Here is a 21598-nt window from a genome sequence, read left to right as displayed (position 1 = left end):
TCCATACGCTGCTTCCAGGAGCCCCAGTTTGACTGGGTAAGCTTTGGGAAGGACACTTTTGCACTATCGGCCATTGTTCACAACACAATTCCGCCGCGTGGAATTTGCTCGAAAAGCAAAATGGAGTCCCACTCGCGCACACGACCGATCCGATTTTTCTTCTAATGTTCGGCACTTTTCCGCACTTTTCGCGATCTGGAGCCCATAACCTGTGGGCAGAACCACGCAGGAATGAAGCGAACCGAATAGACCACGGAAAAAGGAACTCTTTCGACGAGAAAACTCCGAGAAACTTAATTTGATTTCACACGGTCGTTTATTACACTATTCTCGACGGAATACACGTTTGGAATGAGTAAAAAGAAAAGTTAACGGTACACTTGCCGCTGCTCGTGCTGCCGGTATATTTGAGCTGTCAATGTTGGCAGCAGTAGCAGTCATGGTTCATCCATAGATTGGTGGTCGCTGATTTCTCCTACAAAATTAATTTAATTTAATCGGTTCATCAATGCAACCGTTACAACACGTTACACACAGAAATTGAAGCCGTCAGATTTTTTTCAAATGTAAACAAAAACTTTTTTCAAATTTCTGGACAAAAAGCGTAGAATTTGTTCGGTTTTCCATTGTTGATCGATTAGACTATGGGCAAGCATATTATACATACAGTTTCATGGACTTTGTCGCCAAACGATAAAAAAATGTCGGGGGTCCAAAATATATACTTTGAGGGTCCAAAATGTATTGGTGTGTCCAAAATAATGAAAAACAGTGCTTCACAATTCAATTATTTTCGACGTTTTTTGGATCCTACATCCCGCATAGAAAAATACAATTTGCCGCACATTCCGAACAGTAAGTATCTTATAACTGATAAGGTAAATGTTTCACAAACAGTTGCTATTGTGTTGAACAATATAAAGCACAAAGTGAGTAACTATAAAATGTTGTTTAAGTAATTCATACCAAACAGTAAAAATATAACTTAGTGTGCTGATATTGTTCAACTATATTGGAACGAAATTTCTTTCGATATTGTTGAAATGTTTTATTCCCTTTTGTCGAATGGTTTTACTGCATTTACTATATATAACTTATTTCCAACAGTTTGGCAAACAGTTGCCCGCTTTGGTATTTGTGAGTGATTTTCATTATGCACGCTTGAAAAATTATTAGTAGCGGTATGCTAATAAAAATAAATGTTAATATTTTTATTGAAAAAATAAGCACATGTTTTTACAAAATTGTTGTAACATATTCCTCAAAAAAACTCAAACTGTATTTGATTTATAGACAAAATTTAAAAAAATAGAAAAGTAAAATTTTATTTTGATCTAAGTATGAAGGATATATAAGATATGACCGTTTGGGCATTTTTATCTCGTAGAGGAAGTTTTTCTCTACATTTTGACATGTTCTTTGACTTGGTTACGCTGTGCAATTCATTAATTGGGACACAACACAAAAATCACTTCCTTAGGGGGTCCAAAATACGACCGTTACCCTACTTGCAAGTTTATCATTTGGCAAACCATCTCCGGTTACGGAAGAAGCATAGCATTGGTGTTTATCACAGGAGACAAAAAAACAAAACAAAACAAAGGAGACAACAAAACAAAACAAACGGAACGTAATAGGAGCCTGCAGATAAGAGTTTGATTTTTCATAGGGTTTTAGGACCCTATTCTTGAAGAGCCTGTTAAACCCATTATAGTCTCTGAAGATTTCTTTGAAGTCTGTACAATAGGGTCCTAAAACCCTGTCTCAATTTTATTACCAAACGCTTAAGTTTAGAGCAGAAACACTTGTTTACTCAATTTTTAAATGATTTTCATTGGTTTAAGTACAAAAAACATTTTTTTTATGATTTTTGAGATTTTGTCACACCCCTTGGTTTAAACTCGAATTTTGGGTATATTTTGTTTTCCGTGTCCCTTTCGAAATGTCAGATAGGAACAACCCCAGTGTTAAAACTATATGCCCTGTGGCATTTTTGTCGAAAAAGTGAATGTCAAACAAGATCACAAGTGTCAAGTTTGATATTTGGAACCATTTTTAAAATTGAAGTTAAAAAATGATATAGCCGTTATTTGAGCGAGAAAACTTGCTAAAGTAGTTGCAAGAACATGCTCTTTCGTATTATTGAATAAAAACGAGAATTCATTGAACATTTTAGGACCCAATTTTGCCGTTTTGGATTCAATGCAAGCAGAATGGACCGATGCACGAGTTTACTATCTGACGTTTGAGCGGTGCCGTGTTATTTACGTGACCATGGCAACAAGTGAATTCGGCACCGCTTAAACGTCAAATTCGTGAACTCGTGCACAGGTCCATAAGAAAAAAACGACTGTTCGGACTTATATCAGCGTCATCGAAGTAGGCAACACGCGCAGTTGACCATTCAACAAAGCCAGCCGCGCTTCCCATTGTGTACGTTTCCCGCTCGACGATCGCATCACTACAACAGCCTACTGTGACGATGGAAACGCGCCAAAGCGCAATAAGGCAATCTGACGTTTAATCGCCTTTCTCTTTCCAGCATACGCACGCTTATGGATTGTTTTCATACGGAAACCGTTGCTTTATTCAAACACCATCATCTGCGTACTGCTTGCGCCTATTAAAGGCGATCTGTATCGTATGTATTTTTAGTGTACATTTCGTATCCCTCACCGAGCAGGAGCACTGCCTCTCGGTGGGGAGCAATAAATTAGTTAACAGTGGTTCGTTTCCTTCTTGTCGCCCTGAGTCCAGTCGGTTTAAATATAAAAGTCACAACGAAGGGCCGTCGCATCCTGGCCGACACAACGACTTAGGACCGTTTTAGTTAAAATGATATTTTTTTACCTTCCATTAAAAATAGAGACTTTTCAGAGACTTGCATTAAAATAGAGACCAAGACTCTAAAAAGAAACCTACTACAAGTCCTGTCTTAAAGATCATTCATTGGATTATTTTTTGTATCAATGAATATCTTTCATATTTATACATTTATACCAATTTTATTAAACAAATTTTACAAAAACCGACTAAACTGCTTGACTTTACAACCAATGTGGTAGTTCTAATTTTCTCATCTATTTCTAGTTAACAAATGGATAAACAGTGAAAATTATGTGAATTTGTGTAGTTTTTATTCTTGGCACCGAATCGCAAAAACTTTCTGGAGAAACTGAGCTTGCTTGAAAACTGTTTCATCGTTCAGAAACTGAGAGTTTTTTAACAAATCGTCATAACCTGCTCTAAATATTTTTATGACCATGGCCACAATATGTCAGTAGTAATTTGATTAAATAATGTTTCAGGAATCAACTAAGAACTACTTCCAGAAATTACTTCACCCAAAGGTAATTCAATAATCTTCTGATGATTTTCTTTCGATGTTAAAAAAAGAATCATTGAGTAATTGCTAAAGAGATCAACAAAGTTTTGAAGTTATCCGTGTATTGCTCGATAAATTTATGGATGGCTTAAGGGAAAAATGAATTCCTTATGGATTTCCAGAAGAAATTTAAGGAATTTCACGAATCAATTATGATTTTCTTGGAATGCTTACTTTCAGGTGAAATCCTTGTTTCAGATAGCTATTCTAAAAAAAACATTAGAATATAATTTTGATTTGATCGTTGAGCAAAAACCCAAAGCAAAATTTTATTGGAGGAAGATACGAAGGAATGTTTAGATGAATGGTTTGAAATATTTCTCAATGAGTTGTTTTCAAAATTCGTGGGAAAAGCAATGGAGAAATCGTTGAAGAAATGTATGGATATTTTTTTCAATATAATTTTGGAATGGTATTTTATGGAATTTTCAAAAAAAAACTTTCTGGAAAAGAATTTTGGAAAAATATCTTTGAATTGTGAAATATGTCATAGTACCAGTATTCAACACCTCCGATTAAGTACCGTTTCAAGACACAAATACACATAAATCGTTTGCTTTTTTTAAATCGCTTCGAAAAACCTTCAAATTTTCTAAAAAAAATAATATAAAAACAGTTCTTACATCTTATTTTAACATGATGTTTCTGAATTCGCCACCTCCCAATCCTGGTGCAGGTGATCCAGTATTTGCCACCCCAATTTTTAATACAAAAACAAAGTTTGTGACCAGTTCTCTTATTTTTCCTTCTAAAAAGGATTGAAAGCTTTCGTTTAACGTCTTGACAGTATTCAGAAGTCTATTAATAAAAATTCATAATTATAAAACATATTTCTCCTTAGGGTGGCAAATACTAATACGTCTGGCCTATGTTCAAGATAACAAAATGCCAGATTCCATAGTTAAAACCCGAAATCAAGAAGAATCTTTTGTATAATTCATGAAGAAGTCTATTGAAGAGTTCTTGTTGAAATCCATGAAAAGTTTTTTCGATGATTGTCTGTAAATAATATTTAAGAAATACCTGAAACATTTGTTGAAGGAAGTCATTAATACTCAATTCTGGAGACATCGTAGGAAAACATTCTGGAGGAACCTCCGAGGAAAAACTGAAAAATTTGCTGTTTTATATGATTATGATTTTATTTTTTTATCTCGTTTCTGGCGTTAAGTTCCAACTGATGCAGAGCCTACTTTTCAGTTTTTTGCATCTTTTTTGCATGTGTATATCGTATGGCAGGTACGATGATACTATATGCCTTGGGTAGATTGCAAATTCCTCCACGAAAGGATCGTAGACCTGCGGGAATCGAATTCACGATTCTCAGCTAGGTCTAACTGGATAACTGTGCGTTAACTGCTACGGCTATCTAGGCCCCCATATAACTATATTATTTAGACTATAATCAAAGATGGTTCGAATGAAAAAGATAACCGACTCTCGTGTTTTCTAGGCGACATGAATAGTGCCGCTCTGGTGAGTCAAAAGCCAACTAATATGCAATGTTCTCCTAGTGACCACCAGATGTTGAGGTGTTCGTTAATGACATTCACGCTTGAAAAAAGGTACACAGCTCAAATGAGGATGTGCGACATTGCCAATCATCTCTAAATGGCATAAAATGTGAGAAAAAGAAGAAAAAAACAGCACATGAACAGTTTTTAGTATATATAAAAATTACTCAAATTATGTGTTGTTCCAGAAAGGGATGGTACACAAATTATGTCACGCTAAATTTCGGCTTTTTCGACCCCCTCCCCCCCCCCCTTTGTCACGTTTTTTGTATGAGTCCACTGAAAATTTTGTAAGGCTTGTCACGCTTGGCTTGACCCCCTCCCCCCCTTGGAGCGTGACGTAATTTGTGCATGACCCCAAACGCCTGATGTTATGTGAGTCGAACTCACTTCTGTGTAACAATTTTTAAGCGTGGTTGTTTTGATTTCTTCCACTTTTCGTTTTTTGATTGCACAATGATTTTAATTTAGCTGAATATAATGCTTACGCGCTTTTGACTCAACAGATGGCAGTAGTGTTACTTGAATAACGTGTCGTCGACAATATATATGGCAAAATAAAGAGTCGATCATCTTTTTCCTTTTAACCATCTTTGCTATAATCTTTGGATAAATACTGAGAAGAGTCCCTGTAAAATGGCTGCTGTATTTCGGAAGAAATCTGCTTAGCAATTCCCCAATTCTGAAAGAATGACTTATTGAACGTCTGAAAATGTTATTACTATTTCTGGGCTTGTATTGTGTTCCTAGAAGAATCCCAGATGTTTATGATCTTATTCTTGAAGAAATGCACTTAGGACTTTAACCCCTCACCGACAGCTATAGGGGCCGTCCATAAATGACGTAGCATTTTTCCACTGCTTTTTTACACCCCCCTCCCCCCTCGTAGCATTTCGTCACAAATGCTGGTACTCCCCCTGGAAAATACGTAGCATATCAAGCACCCCCCCCCCCCCCCTAATTTTTTTAATTTGTTTTCCTGGGTGACTGGGTTGAAACAAAAAATTGGAATTGAGAAGTTCAATACAAAGTTTGATATTAATTACTGACTGAAATGTAAGGATAATCTAATATAACAGTTTGATATACAGCAGCGCTCAAAAGTAATTTGGAAAAGTTTAAAATAAACATTTTCCTTGGTTTTGGTTTCCAGTTTCATATAGGCTGAATTATATTACTTTTGTTGTTCTTACCATAAAAAAACAAGTTTACTGTAAAAATGTGAAAAAACATTTTTGATTGGATTGATGAAGCTCTTTACTGTCGAGTTAGGGTCCAATATATTTTATAATATATTGAACAAAAATTTCCTTATATTAGAGGATTGTTTTTTTTTAATTATTCGTTAATAGGAAATGGATTTCAATGAAGATGATCAAGAAAATTTATTAATTTGAAATAAATTATCGTTAATATTATCCAAATTCAAATCCTTTTAGCAAACAGTGGTCAGATACATAAAAGATTACACTTGAAATATTTGGAATGTTTAGAAAATTTTAGCGAATTATACAAATACAATAATCTCTATTAATATTTCAGTTGAACTTCATTATCGCTACCATACTGAAATAAGAATTCTTCAAATTACCGAGTTATTTAAATTGAATGATAGGGCAATTTTGATAACACTCGAATCTATTATCCTCATTAATATTCAGGCTATTCCATCAAGAGCAAGAGATCTCCTGCAACATTGAAGGCATAATTCACGGAATAAATATCTTGTTTTAAATGTAATATTTGCCAAGAAGAGCATATTTTATTTTCTTGAAGAAATAAAGCCCCAACAGAAAATATGGATAAAACTAAAACGGCTGACTTTATGTCATGTTAACAAATGGCAAAAAAATGTACTCTAAGTAGTTAGAGCATTGATTTTTAATCAATTTATGAAACTTTTATTTTGTTTATTTATAAATTTAATAATTTAGACACGAATATATTATAATATTCACATAATTATTTAAAGCTTCGAAACATCTGTTTGATTGCATTTATCAAGAAAATCTAAAGTTTCATAGATATTTTTTCATTTTATTGTCATATGAATGTTTTGAAGCTTAATCATAATTCAATAACCCAAGTTTATAAGCAAAAAAATAAGAAGTAAAATAAAAAAAAATGTATGCAGTTTTTTTCAGCACCTTTCTTTTTACGGACTTGATTCAAAATGCTACGTCCACTAGCTAGGACCCCTCCCTCCCCCTCGTCACACTTCGTCACAAATTCGTGAAGACCCCCCTCCCCCCTAAAAAGCTACGTCATTTGTGGACGACCCCATACATAAATATACATAAAACACGATAAATTATTTGATTTTCAACAATTTTTTTATCATTGTTCCGCAAGTTCCCAAATACTTTTCTGTTTCCAGAACGGTTCTATTCCATTAGGCCGAATGCCGTTAGGCTGAATGTCGTTAGGCCGAAAGCCATTAGGCCGAAAGAGTCGTTAGACCGAAAAAAGCAGAAAGAACAGCCTTAATATGCCATTTGACCTAACGACCCTTTCTGCCTAACGACGTTCTGCCTAACGACCTGCACCCAATAGAAGAGTTTTTTGAGAACGTTTAAAAATGTTGCAAAAATATTGTCAAACAAAAATGTTATAGCGACCACATTATATTTTGTGGTAAATACAAATAAGCTGCCGGTAGCAAATTTATTGTGCGATGTAAGACAAAACGTTAGATCTGAGATGATCACAAAAAAGTACAGTAACTAAAAATTACATATCCCCTACACCAAAACACGCTCCATCTCCTATAAAAAATCCTAGCTACACCAATGATTGTCATTTGCATCATGTTTTTCTACACTGTTCATTGACTTCGATCGTTGTGAGGAGCGATCATTATCGCATCAAGATCAGCAAGATTTCTTCAATCGGCTTATCTATTTAAACGGAACCTTATGAGTATTACGATGCCAGTTGTCTTTTGTGGCCCTTCGTTGTTAAGTGTAATCGAACAAGCATGGTGAAATTCCATTTACTAGTGCTGATTGCGTTCACCTGCTATACATGCAGCGACGCAACCTTATGGAATCCGTACAAGAAGCTAATGCGAGGATCGGCGTCTCCTCGTCGTCCAGGTGAAAGTGGTGAACCTTTGTTCCTGACTCCACTGTTGCAGGATGGCAAAATTGAAGAGGCTCGCAACAAAGCCCGCGTCAACCATCCCATGTTGAGCTCAGTGGAAAGCTACTCCGGTTTTATGACCGTTGATGCCAAGCACAACTCCAATTTGTTCTTCTGGTATGTTCCAGCGAAGAACAACCGCGAACAAGCGCCCATTCTTGTTTGGCTGCAAGGAGGTCCAGGTGCGTCATCGCTGTTTGGAATGTTCGAAGAGAATGGACCGTTCCATATTCACAGGAACAACTCAGTGAAGCAACGTGAATATTCCTGGCATCAGAACCATCACATGATCTACATCGATAATCCAGTTGGAACGGGATTCAGTTTCACCGATAGCGATGAAGGTTACTCCACCAACGAAGAACACGTGGGTGAAAATCTGATGAAATTCATTCAACAATTCTTCGTGCTGTTCCCCAATCTGTTGAAGCATCCATTCTACATCTCCGGTGAATCTTATGGTGGAAAGTTTGTTCCTGCCTTCGGTTATGCCATCCACAACTCCCAAAGCCAACCTAAAATCAATCTGCAAGGATTGGCCATTGGTGATGGCTACACTGATCCGCTGAACCAACTTAACTACGGAGAATACCTGTATGAGCTGGGCCTGATCGATTTGAACGGAAGAAAGAAGTTCGACGAGGATACGGCTGCTGCCATCGCCTGTGCCGAACGTAAGGACATGAAGTGCGCCAACCGCCTTATCCAAGGTCTGTTCGATGGACTCGATGGACAGGAATCGTACTTCAAGAAGGTCACCGGATTCTCGTCCTACTACAACTTCATCAAGGGAGACGAGGAGAGCAAACAGGATAGTGTCCTGATGGAATTCCTCAGCAACCCGGAGGTACGTAAGGGCATCCACGTTGGTGAGCTGCCATTCCACGATTCCGACGGTCACAACAAGGTCGCGGAAATGCTGTCTGAAGACACTCTGGACACCGTGGCTCCATGGGTCAGCAAGCTGCTTTCGCACTACCGCGTGCTGTTCTACAACGGTCAGTTGGACATCATCTGCGCCTACCCGATGACGGTCAACTTCCTGATGAAGATGCCTTTCGATGGCGATAGCGAGTACAAGCGGGCCAATCGTGAGATCTACCGCGTGGATGGCGAAATCGCCGGGTACAAGAAGCGGGCTGGTCGTCTGCAGGAGGTGCTGATCAGAAACGCCGGACACATGGTTCCGCGGGACCAGCCGAAGTGGGCTTTCGACATGATCACCTCGTTCACTCACAAAAACTACTTGTGAGGGAAATGGTAATGATTTGGATGAATAAAGCTTTAAGCTGTAATTAAAGAAAGCGTGCCTATTCTTTATTAGTAGAATATCAGTTTTACCGACTCCTTTCATTCTTCTGACATTGTATCCCAATTGAGGCAAAGACTACAATCCACACTGGTCCAGGAAGCTAATTTAGGAGGACATGAGGTTTTCGTCTAGATTTATTGATTTTAGAGCCATAGTTTCTTCTGAGAATATGTTTAGAATTTTCAGTACTACAAAATGTACGGATCAACTTTTTTTTATGATGATCGCAAGAGTGACGTATACGCCAACTTTTTTATTTTAACGAATCGTAAGTTGGTATGTTCAGCAAAGTTGTAGCAAATGATCATAGAAACAACTTTGCCGAACAAACTTTTTCTCGGTTTTGCTTAGGAGCCGAGATAATTAAGTATTTTTAATAAAAAAATGTTTTTTGCTCTTAAGTGCTTTACTTATTAGTTTTATTGGCCTACTATGTTCTACAAAGTTTTTATACTTACCATTTGCTACAACTTGTAAAAGTTGTATTTCTTATGGTTTTCATGTTATTTGAGATTTTCATCATAATAAAAGCTATTTTGTATTCCTTGTATCTCAACTATGAGCACCTCAAAAAAATATATCTTGCCACCAAATGATTTTGCAGCCTTTCAAGTACCTGTGAGCAAAATTTGGAGAAGATGATATTTTTCTAACTCGTTTAAAATCAATTTTACTAATAGACGATATGAGATAAATCCATATTTATTGAATATTCATACATGTTCAACTCACAAAAGTCATGGCTACCTAAGCACATCAAACCAAAGGTAACACGTGTATTTATGTAGAAAGATAAAGTACATCGATTTTCAGTTGTTTTCGACTAACTTGGAAGCTTCTGAAAGAAATTCATCGTCTTCTCTTCTTCCAGTATTTAATCTATTCCTAAAAAAGACCACCCGGTTGGAAGTCAACATAAGCCATATAAAATACATGTACAAAATTTACAGTGCGATTGAATTCTGTGGCATGATATTCCCAGAATCTTCTGATGGATTTATTCAGCATATCTTATGCTTCTTCGGCTGCATGCCGGACAACATCACTCCATGCGAAAGTAGTTTTTGTACCGTTGGAGAGAGTACCTACCAATCGTAGAACTGGGTATAAATATTCAATAAATATGGATTTATCTTTGAAAAGCTGCAAAATCATTTGGTGGAAAGATATATTTTTTTGAGGTGGTCATAGTTGAGATACAAGGCATACAAAATAGCTAATTTTATGATGAAAATCTCAAATAACATGAAAACCAGAAGAAAAACAATTTTGGTATGTTCAGCAAAGTTGTAGCAAATGGTAAGTATAAAAACTTTGTAGAACATAGTAGGCCAATAAAACTAATAAGTAAAGCACTTAAGAGCAAAAAACGATTTTTTATTAAAAATACTTAATTATTTCGGGTCCTAACCAAACCGAAAAAAAGTTTGTTCGGCAAAGTTGTTTCTATGATCATTTGCTACAACTTTGCTGAACATACCATCTTATGATTCGTTAAAATAAAAATGGTTGGCGTATACGTCACTCTTGCGATCATCGTAAAAAAAAAATTTTGATCCGTACATTTTGTAGTACTGAAAATTCTGAACATATTCTCAGAAGAAACTATGGCTCTAAAATCAATAAATCTTGACGAAAACCTCATGTACGCCTAAATCAGCTTCCTGGACCAGTGTGCAATCTATCAAAATATTATGCCTTTCGTGAGCACTTCCACTGTTAATACGTCAGATTTTTCTTTTTTGTTGGAGGCATCGTGATATCGCTGGATGGTTTTTGCTTCTGCTTTGTAAGCAGAAGGTCGTAGGTTCAACACAAGACCTCGTCCGCAGATAGATTATTGTGGTAGGTCACTATAACAAGAAGACTGGGAACTCTGCCGAAGATCCGATTACCACCTTAGAAAACTAGTGGCATTGTTATAAGTGGCGATTGACGGATGTATGGGAAATAGACAAAGCTCCGAGTCTCTTTTGATAGTGGCCTTCACTACTGTGTGGGTGTATTTGGAGAAACTTCAAGTCGTTGAACACCAACTATATTTTTCAGCTTTAAAAACGTTTTACAAACATTTAGTTCAGCTGGTGTAAAAATAATTAAAAAAAAATAAAAACAAAAAATGATATTTTTCTAGGCATTTTAAATGTAGTGTACAAAATTATTATGATAAAACCACATTTAAAAATCGGCTGGGTCTGGGTACTGGATTCGAACTCGAAACCTTTCAATCGTCAGCGGTATACCTTGCCATCTGCGTCACCCTAGAATTAATGAACATACCGTCCAGTGCAAAATAAAATCCTCTCATAGCTGAATAATGATAATGTTTTAACTTCTATTCAACAATCTAATCAACACATACCTAACACGCTTATCAACAACTGAAGAAGCATAATATTCAGCTGCTATTTAATGTTGATACTAAGTAGCTGAGTTCAATTGGCTATTTTTAGCGCATCGTGAGAATATTTATGACAATGATGGTCAAAATAAAGTTTATTCACACAAAGTAAAATCAGTCTGAAATGATTAATCTAATTTCCTGATAACTTTTAGTTGATCAAAACTTGTATTTGAATGATTCATTGAATGAAATTTTAATTTTGAATGATTCATTAATGAATTTTGATTCATTTATTTTAGAAATTATATTTTTTATAGGTTCATTTGTTTATTTTTCAATAAACCTTCAATAGTCCACTGTATGGAAATATTTAAATCATTTTAAGGGTTCTGAGGATTATACACTTGAAAACATAAGTAATCAAATATCTTGTTCCTGGGATTTCAGATTTCGGCGGAGAATGAACCACGAGCTCGCTAGGCTCTACAGCGAACCCAGTATCCAAAAGGTAGCGAAAGCCGGAAGGGTGCGTTGGGCAGGGCATGTTGCAAGACTATCGGACAACAACCCTGCAAAGATGGTGTTCGCGTCGTATCCGGTTGGCACAAGAAGGCGGGGAGCACAGCGAGCGAGGTGGCTTGATCAGGTACAACAAGATCTGGAGAGCGTGGGCCAATATCGAAGTTGAAGGGATACAGCCATGGAACGAGAAAATTGGCGTAACCAAGGTATCTAGAAGGGAGGTACTCCAATGTGTCAGAGTGTTAAATTCGCCATTTTGAAATACCAGGTGACAGCTGGCAAGTTTGTTTTGGTTTGAAGGTGCTAACTCAAGACGTACCTCTAAACATTTTTCACAGTTACACTCCATCTCGTTTCGTTCGGCTTTTAATTTCACTAGTCATAGAAGAATAATGTAGCATCTTAGTAGCTTTTCCTCGCTTTAAACAATAAAACACTTGCATTTTACATCCTCTAAAACACACGAAGAAGGTAAACGTTACTCAGAAATGCGGGAGAAAATTTTCACTTACCGGTAGGATTTGTTTTCTGTGATAAACAATCCCTAACATTCCCATAGAAACGATACACGAAAACATACTCGCCAGCTAGCCAGCTCGCCGGCTGTCACTTTCACCTCCCCTGTAGCTGACCTCACTTCGCACCCACTGACTGCTTAGATCACTGAACCTCCCTTCAATCAATCTTGGGCGTAACATCGTTAACGAGGTTTCCATTGGCGTAGCTAGGATTTTTTTCTGGAGGGGGCCATGGGCCTATCTGTTCTGATGTCACAAATGTAATATACGTCGCAATAATCATAGTTTTCACAAATGTCGTATTTTTAGTAATTGTACTTTTTTATGATCCGAATGGATGTAAAAGTATTCCAATTCACTGAGCACATTTAGCGGTTTGATAGATTTCAATTATGATTATGGACAACGTTACTTTTTAATTAGTTTAATGTTCTTGGTTTTTTCAAATAACATTTTTCGGAGAATTCTTCCAACAGTTCCTTTATCTCTGATTATTTGTCTTTTGACAATTCCGCTAGGTACTCCTTTAATGTATCTTTCCCATTTTGTTTTGTTTGATTCATAACGTCTTCTAAGATATTCTTTAGGAATTCTCTCATGTATTTCTGGAATACCTTTAAGCATTTAGCAAACTAGAAATGTTCAGAAATTTAATCAGTCGTTCTTCAAAAATTATCTTCTAAAAAACCTCTTCAGGTCTGATTTCGGTTATTTCAAAAGTTAACGAGTTGCACGGTTTTCCAGAACCAGCTCGTAGAAATCTGTCCTTCAATAAGTGTTGCTGATATTTATTAAGAAATTTCTATAGGTAATCTTGCAGAATTTTGTTCTAGGAATCCTCCAAGAGAATTTAATTATTTGCTTCAAATGTTTCTACAGATTCTCCTGATAATTTAACATATATTACTCCTTTATTTCCTTGAGTTAATTGAGTGAATTATACAGAAGTAGATTTCAAGATTGCTTCTACCATGAACATTTGATAAAAATTCTGCATTTTTCAAGTTGTTCTTCCGAACTATGGAAATTTGCACAAAGTAATAATTTATTCTTGAGATCCTCTATCAATGTCTTCTAGGAATTCATCAGGAATACTACCCTTTTCAAATTCATAAATTAATTCGGCTGTTACTTCAAACACTACAGAAGTTCTATGATTTTTTTTCTGGAATTTATCTAGGAGTTATTCTATAAATATTTCCCGATATTTCTACAGAGCTCTTTTCTGGATTTTTTTCATGGAATAATTTCAGATATTATAATCAGAAATAATACAATATTTTTGTGATTTCTACAGGAATAATGATTAAAAGTGGAGTCAGATGTGAAAACATGTTGTGAGAAGATTAGTAATTTGCCACAGAATTTTTGGGGTTTTTTTATATTTTACATGAAGGACTTAAAGGCGCGATCAAGATTTATTGAAGGCAAGCAGTCAGTGGGTGCGAAGTGATCAGCTGAAGGGGATATGGTAGTGACAGCTGGTGAGCTGGATAGGTGGCTGGTTTGTGTACTTTGTTCTTCAATCTATCGCTTCTATGGAATTGTTAAAAGTTGTTTCCTGCTAGTAATAGCAGTTGAGTGAAAATCTCCTCGCGCGTTGCAATTTCAACCAAAACAAAGTCGCCAGCTGTCACTTGTTGTTTCAAAATGTCGGATTGAAGAATCTGGCAGAATGGATTACCTCCCTTCTAGATACCTTTGCCCGATGTTATTCCTGGCATAACCCAACTAACCAGTAAGCACGATAACGCGGCACGGTAAAAGCATTATATGCGCATATAGGGTAACCATTTGATGCATGTCAGATTTATATACGCATATAATGCTATTATAATGCCAGAAAAGGCGAAATAGCGTGCCATTATAGTGCAAAGATATAATCGTGCTTCTCTGCATCACTAATGCTGATATAAGACCACGTGAGAAACGTTGTTTTCGCCAGGTTTTTAAGGCGAATATTTTGTGCTTTCGCGTACGCAGCCAGAGAGCTTTCGCGTATGCGACCAAGCAACTGGTAGACGAGGTAAATAATAGAATGAATATGAAAACGGAAACCTCTAATAGTATGCAAAAAGTGTAATAAAATGATACAGATAGTACTTCTCCGTATCAGAATTATTCATTTTGGTGGTTTTCATCCTTTTGAGGACTTGCAATTGTCACATGTTGATCCTCGTTTTATGATGATGAAATTCCTCATTTTGCGTCTCGAACCTGCGCACCCCTATTGTTGAGTTGTTGAAGTCCTGCTCCTTTGCTCCTACGGTCACATAAGATGAATAGTATTGGAAAGAAAAATGACCAATTTAAACCATCACTTTTCCCCGTCATAAAACCTGCAATTGTAGTAGTGAGAAGATTTATGTTTGACTCCCTCTTACCACTGCAAACACAAAGCACGTGGTATATCTGTCAAAACACTCGATGGCAGTTAAACATGCCCTGTATGCTTATTTAATGCCTGTATACATCAGGCTTAGAAGCATAAATGATGCTGTAATAGGGTTTCTATGCAGCGAAAGTGCTGTTATAAGGTGTGTAAGCATTTGTAGTGCTATCATAATGCATGTACGCATCTATGATGCTGATTAAGGGCTTATTAGTAGTGCTTACGGTTACTTGGGAATGCCTGAAGAAATGTTTTGCATGATTCCCAGATTATTATCAATGTAAATTTTAAATGAAACTCATTAAATAAATGCTTGGATTAATATTATTTTTGTCTTTGAGCAATAGCTGGTCGATTAATCAATTCGAGATTTTTTTTTCACATTTTACCGATACATCTGGGAGAATTCTCGATGAAAGGCCAGCTGATTTGTCTTGCTGACATTATTTTCGACACAATTACTGGCGGTATGGAATGGGAATTTAAGAAGTTTGTTTTGGTCAATTTTTTTTTATCATAACTGTATTCTGATTCTTATTATATTTGTATTCCGAATCTTGGTAGAGTTTGTAATTAAGCCTAAAGGAAAAAAAATCACGATTTTTTGTGAACTCATTTCTAATATTTTGATATTATATGGGTATTTTTCGGCAAGAGCATATAAATTAATCTAGTGAAATTGAACAAATTTATTGGGGAATGGTCTCAGAAGCTTCTTAATTGTTTATCAGGCGATCTTTTTCTCAGTATTTTGACGGAATTTCCATAGGATATTTGTATTTATTCATTGTGGGAAAATCTATATGAGAACAAAATTCTGCCAATTTTTATACAGAAATCTCGTATAAATTTCTTGTTGAAATTTTTAAAATTCTAGATGGAATAACTAAATAGTAATTCCTAAAAACTTCATATAAAATGAAATTATATGAGAAATCTAATTTTATTTTCTTGTTTTAGCTTAAAGTATTCCATTTAGGATTATTCTAGAGTTTTCATAAGAAGTGGCTTCCTCCGAAGATTTCTTCAATAATTGCATTTTGAATTACTGCACACTCAAGATAATGTATCCATTTGATTCATGTGCAAACCTACATGGATTTTTGCAATGGGGATTTGCATATGCAAAATATGTGCGAAATCAATGAGTTATCGCCAATCTTTATCCTCATTGAAAGAATGATGTCTGCACATATAATCCATAGACCAGGCACATACTTTTCAGGGGATGCATCAATGGAATATATTGATCTACCTTATTAAGATGTTTACAATGTTACTTAATGCATAAAACCGTGGTACACACTTTTGTTTTGTGAATCAGATATATTTCGAACATTGCTGCGCAGAAACTATAAGCACAGAGTGATGCACAGACAATAAGCATGTTTGTTTTACAGTTGTACGTCGCCTCGTTTAATTTGCTCTCTCCAAAGCCTCGTCCTTTTCTGCTAGCTGTTTCCAAAACTCGCCAGAGCATCTTCCAGTTTCCACACCTGTATAGACGTTATGTGTTGATAAATTATCATTTCGAACGATTTTTTTAAATAATTTATATTCAAAAATACCTTCAAGTTATCAATAGAAAACGATGTAATTCTTCTTCGGCGGCCATCCTCGTTTATACCATGTGGTATGAGATACACATGAGTAAATCCTGCACATACCTTTAATGTGACCCAGATAGAAAGTATTCAATGAGAATATGGTGAGTATGTAGGGCAGAATTTCTTCATTGAACTTTTGGGTTCTACACAAATTTCACTTTTGGGTTCTTCACAAAGTTCACAAATTTCTCTCCGAATGCCTTCATAAGTATATCTGTGAATTCTAGAAGAAACTCAATTTTCTTTAATTATTTTGCCAAACGTTCCTATAAGAAGATTCCATTTTCGTCATTTAAGTAATTTAATCAAATTTTCAATAAGGATTCTTAGATACATTGTTTTTTAAATGTTACTTTATTCTTTCGATGTAAAAGAAAATATTGTTGTAGAGTAAATTTTTACATATTTGATAAATTTTGTTTTTCATGAACATATTATAAATTATTTTTCATGGTTTTTGTCATAATTCATTAAGAAATTTTTTACATTCCGGAAAAAAATCTGGAATAATAATGTTTGGATTATAAATTTTAATTTCCAGCATGTATTATTCTTACAAAAGTTTTCGAAAGTTATAACGTTGTGCCTGGGAAAATCATAAAGTTATATCTAGCGGATTTTTTGCTGATATAAAAAGAGAAAAAAACTCTTAAGTTTGTAGTAAAGTTTCTGGAACAATTTTCAGAAGAAAATCTTTAGAGCTTTTGATGAAAATCTCCAAAATCAAATATTGGTGGGATTTAGGAACTTCCGGTGGATTTCCTTGAATGATTATAGTAGAAACTTAGGAATACACTACACTTATTCACTTTCTGGTGGACGTTCTGATAATATTTGTGAAAGAATTCTTAGTGGAATTTGGAGAAATATTCAAAGGAATACAAAGAAAAGTTTTTTTTTCGTGAAATATATCCGGTAGAATAATTTAAGCAGTACATTATGGAATTTCTAGAGGTAAGATGTGATATAATTCATGATAGAATATCCATCAGAAATTTCTTAGCATACTATTGGAGGGATTCAAGAGAACAATTTTCGAAAAATTCCGGTACAAAATTATGAAAAATTAAAGTAAAAAGGATTATTGTTCTCCTGCAGGCACTCCAAATAATATGATCTCCTTAAAAATTTCTGGGGGGGGCCTGGAGGATTCTGGAGGGGGCCAGGCCCCCCTGCCCCCCTGTTCCTACGCCAATGGAGGTTTCATCAAACCAATTGATGTAATACCAAGTAAATAAAAATTAATAATAACTCGTTGCAGAATGATGACTTTTACCGCACGGGTCGTACATTTATCCAACAAGGCTTGCCAAGTTGTTCCGTAAACTGTCAATGTGTATGTTTTGAGCGAGTATCCGATGTTGCCAAAGTGCCAAAGTGCCAAAGTGATCCATAACTGAACATGTTCAAGCCAATTGAATCGTCTTACTTTTTCCTATCCATACAGAACATAAGTTTCATTTTTTAAATACAATAATGTTCCTCTTTGATACATACGTTTCGAGGACAGCCAAGAGGTCAAGATCTATTTTATAAGCAAAACAATGTATCGGACCAGACGAAAAGAAATAAGCTCTCTTTTATACAACTTTTATTTTAATCATCTGGTACAAAGCTTGATCTTGTCGTAAACGTGTTGATCATAACGTACGCCCACTTGGGTTGATCCCGTGGAACCATATGGCCTGCATCCCGAATCAACACCTCTAACAAGTTGTTCACCAATTTGTAGTACCCGGCGATTTCGTCGTCCACGTAAAATATGTTACGTTGAGCATTCCGATACTGATCCGCACCATCAAAAGGCAAGTTTTTCAAATAGTTCACCATCATCGGGTAGGCGCAGATGATATCCAGCTGACCGTTGTAGATCATCATTCGGTAGTTCGACAGAAGCTCTACGATCCACGGAGCAACCGAGTCCAGAATGTCATGCTTCAAGTATTTGAAAACCTTATTTTCACCGTCCAGATCGTGGAACGGAAGGTCGCCCACATGAATTGCTTTTCTAGTTTCCGATAGCTTTAAAAATCCTATGAGATAGAACTCGTCCTTTGGATCCTCCGCTGTGTGCAGATAATTATAGTAGGTGTTGAACCCGGAGATGTTCTTAAAGAAGGATGCTCCTTCATCGTCGCCATTCAACAACTCATCCATGAAATGGAAAGCACACTGATAATCGTTTTTCTTGACACATTCTGCCGCAGCAGCTTCATCGTGATCAAATCTTTGCTTAGCATTGACATCAATCAGGCCCAGCTGATACAGGTAATTTCCGTAGTCGAGTTGATTCACGGGGTCACTGTACCCGTTACCAATTGCCATGCCCTGCAAATTGATCTTGATCTTTGCTGTTGGATTCTTCTTATGGATAGTATAACCAATGGCTGGTACATATTTTCCAGCATAAGACTCCCCACTCGCATAAAATGGATTCTTCTGCAGCTCGGGGAACAGCTGGAAGAATTGAATCAATGCCTCGTACAAATTCTCTCCTACTTGGGTTTGATTCCGTGCATATCCGTCTTCGTTATCAGTGAAGCTGAACCCAGTACCAACGGGGTTATCAATGTAGATCAGGTTGTGATCGATGTGCCAGGAGTATTGTCGTGGAACGGCTTTCAGATTTTTGGAGATGAAGAACGGTCCGTTTTCTTCAAATAGCCCAAAGAGAGAAGAGGCCCCTGGTCCACCTTGAAGCCAGAGTAATACCGGTGCATTGGCGGAATTGTTCTTCGCAGGGAAGTACCAGAAGAACAGATTTGAGTTGTATCGTTTGTCAACGGTGAAGAATCCAGTGTAGCTTTCAAAGCCTACGATACGACTATGGCTAACTCGAGCTGCGGTTTGGGCTTCCTTAATCTTTCCAGCTTCCAAGTACGGTGTGATGAACAAAGGTTCCCCGTTGTTCCCCTTGATGCGAGGCTCTGAAGAATACACTCCACGTTTCATGAACTGTGCATAGGGGTTGATGAACGAGGCACTGACTACGGAGAACAAAGCAAAGGTCAAGAGCAGTGCATAGCACCGGTTGGACGACATCTTTTCCATTATGGATTTCTTCTGCGTTGCTTCTATAGACACATCACCACCGGTGGACGTACGGCAAATTCAATTATCAATTAGTGGAAATACAGTGACAATAAGCGAGAAACGTTGCAGTTGATGGCTGAACACGAACTGACGATTCAGTCCAACAGTCATATGATAAAGTGTACTGGAAACTTATGGTAACCCATAGCAGAGACGCTGTTTTGGCAGCTACTCTCAATTGACTGTGTCTATAGAGAGATAACAAATTGTTTATAAATAAATGGAAGTTGAATAGCTGCAAAACGGAAACATAAACGATTGAATGAAAACTTTTTGTGTTTGTTTGATTATTATGAGGAATGGAACCAGTAGACAGTTTACTGCTACATGCTATGCCGGGTGCAAGTAATACTAGGTAGGTACTATGCAAAGGTATGGAAAAACATACGTATAGTTTTAGTTTCCTATGGCCACAACTACATTTCGTAATCTTACAAGGTTTTATTCACAAGTTTTAAGAGTACAGTAATCCTACAGCATTTATCAGTTTTATTGTATATTTCCTTAGAGAGTGCAAATGTTGCAGGTTATATTTTTTAAAACTAGTTCCGACACCCAACGTTCCTGACTATATGCTGTATTTTGTTCGTTTCAAGTATGTTTAAAAAATGTTCCATGCGGTTTTTTAAGTTAGCTGATATTTGGTAACATTGAACACCCATATAAACAATGATCGGTAATATTCAAAATGTTTTTTTTTGTTTAAAATTATGGCTCTTGATGCCAAATATGACGGTTAAATATTAACAAGTAATTTACTGTTTGAGTTTTTGAACCCTCTCTCTTCCAGATCTAAGTCTTTACGAAAAAAATGTTTTTATAAAATGTGCTGGAACAAACAATGTTACAAATGGTCTAAAGTTTTCGTTCATCAGTTCACGTTGACGTTTTGATTAATCTAATGAGTGTGTAATCATCTTCTTCTTCTTTTTCTTGGCATTAACGTCCCCACTGGGCAGAGAATGGCATGAAACTCGGAGCGGTGCAAAATATGTATGTGCTGCACCCGACTTTTGCGTGCGTCTCCTGTTTTTGTTGAGTGACACAAAAGAAGGTGCGAGTATTGCCGCAACTGTGTGAGAGACAAAAGATAGCTCCAGCTCTACTCTTTAAAACTCATGGAGTAAAGCACAATGTGCTTCGTTTGGTGCTTTTCTTTGAAAACAGAATCGAGAACGAAAGTGACTGACGACGCTGTCGAATCATTTTTTTTCTTGTTCTACACTTCAAAATTATTTTCGGGTTTATTCACAAATTTCATAACGACGAAAACGGTTCTTTTTTGACATCCACCCACCCCTCGTATGACTATTCTTCTAATTTTGTATGAGTTGTAACATCTTAAGTACACCCATTACCTTCAGCGTTATGAAATTTGTGAATGGGTCCTTACGTAGAAAGCACGTGAATTTGAAACTAGGACGTAGGACATTTCTTACAATGTAATATTATTTTGTATTTAGAGGCCGTTCAATAATTAGGTCAGGATTTATGTGTAGGGTGAGTCATGTGGAGGGAGAGGAAGTTGTTTGTTACATGCAAGACAAATTATGTTTAATTTCATACAAAAAAACTTCCCTCGGGAGAGGGGGGTGTAAAAAAACCGACAAAACTCACACTGCCGTGGAAAAGCTTACCGCGTTTGATCTTCCCGCATTTGATATTTGCGTTTCAAACGCACACATCAATAACATACGTCGAATTCGTTTTTGAACCTAGGTTGAAACTGGTGCAACCCGTTCTGAATCACAGTTTCAACCCCAACCCGAT

At 36.5% G+C, this 21598-nt stretch overlaps 3 protein-coding genes across 6 annotated transcripts in view; 1 reads left to right on the top strand and 2 right to left on the bottom strand.

Moving 5' to 3' along the window:
• The window catches only part of LOC5568118, a 92466-nt gene that overhangs the window by 7376 nt on the left and 63492 nt on the right, over window positions 1-21598 (bottom strand). The gene's annotated exons all lie outside the window — the stretch shown is intronic.
• LOC5568117 (vitellogenic carboxypeptidase) lies at window positions 7818-9344 on the top strand. The gene has a single exon (XM_001652006.2). The coding sequence runs from the start codon at window positions 7877-7879 to the stop codon at window positions 9290-9292; it is 1416 nt and encodes a 471-aa protein (XP_001652056.2). The 5' UTR covers window positions 7818-7876; the 3' UTR covers window positions 9293-9344.
• On the bottom strand, window positions 18310-20009 carry LOC5568116 (vitellogenic carboxypeptidase-like). Its single transcript, XM_001652005.2, has one exon. The coding sequence runs from the start codon at window positions 19784-19786 to the stop codon at window positions 18332-18334; it is 1455 nt and encodes a 484-aa protein (XP_001652055.1). The 5' UTR covers window positions 19787-20009; the 3' UTR covers window positions 18310-18331.

This window comes from Aedes aegypti, chromosome 2, assembly GCF_002204515.2.
Source record: "Aedes aegypti strain LVP_AGWG chromosome 2, AaegL5.0 Primary Assembly, whole genome shotgun sequence".
In the NCBI taxonomy this organism is placed as follows: Eukaryota; Metazoa; Arthropoda; class Insecta; order Diptera; family Culicidae; genus Aedes; species Aedes aegypti.
Note: the sequence above shows the minus strand (reverse complement) of the source record. Positions and strands in the feature narration are given on the sequence as shown.

Bases quoted from the DNA above. Each gene is read 5' to 3' on its own strand.
- LOC5568116 (XM_001652005.2), bottom strand. From the start codon at position 19,786: ATGGAAAAGATGTCGTCCAACCGGTGCTATGCACTGCTCTTGACCTTT.
- LOC5568117 (XM_001652006.2), top strand. From the start codon at position 7,877: ATGGTGAAATTCCATTTACTAGTGCTGATTGCGTTCACCTGCTATACA.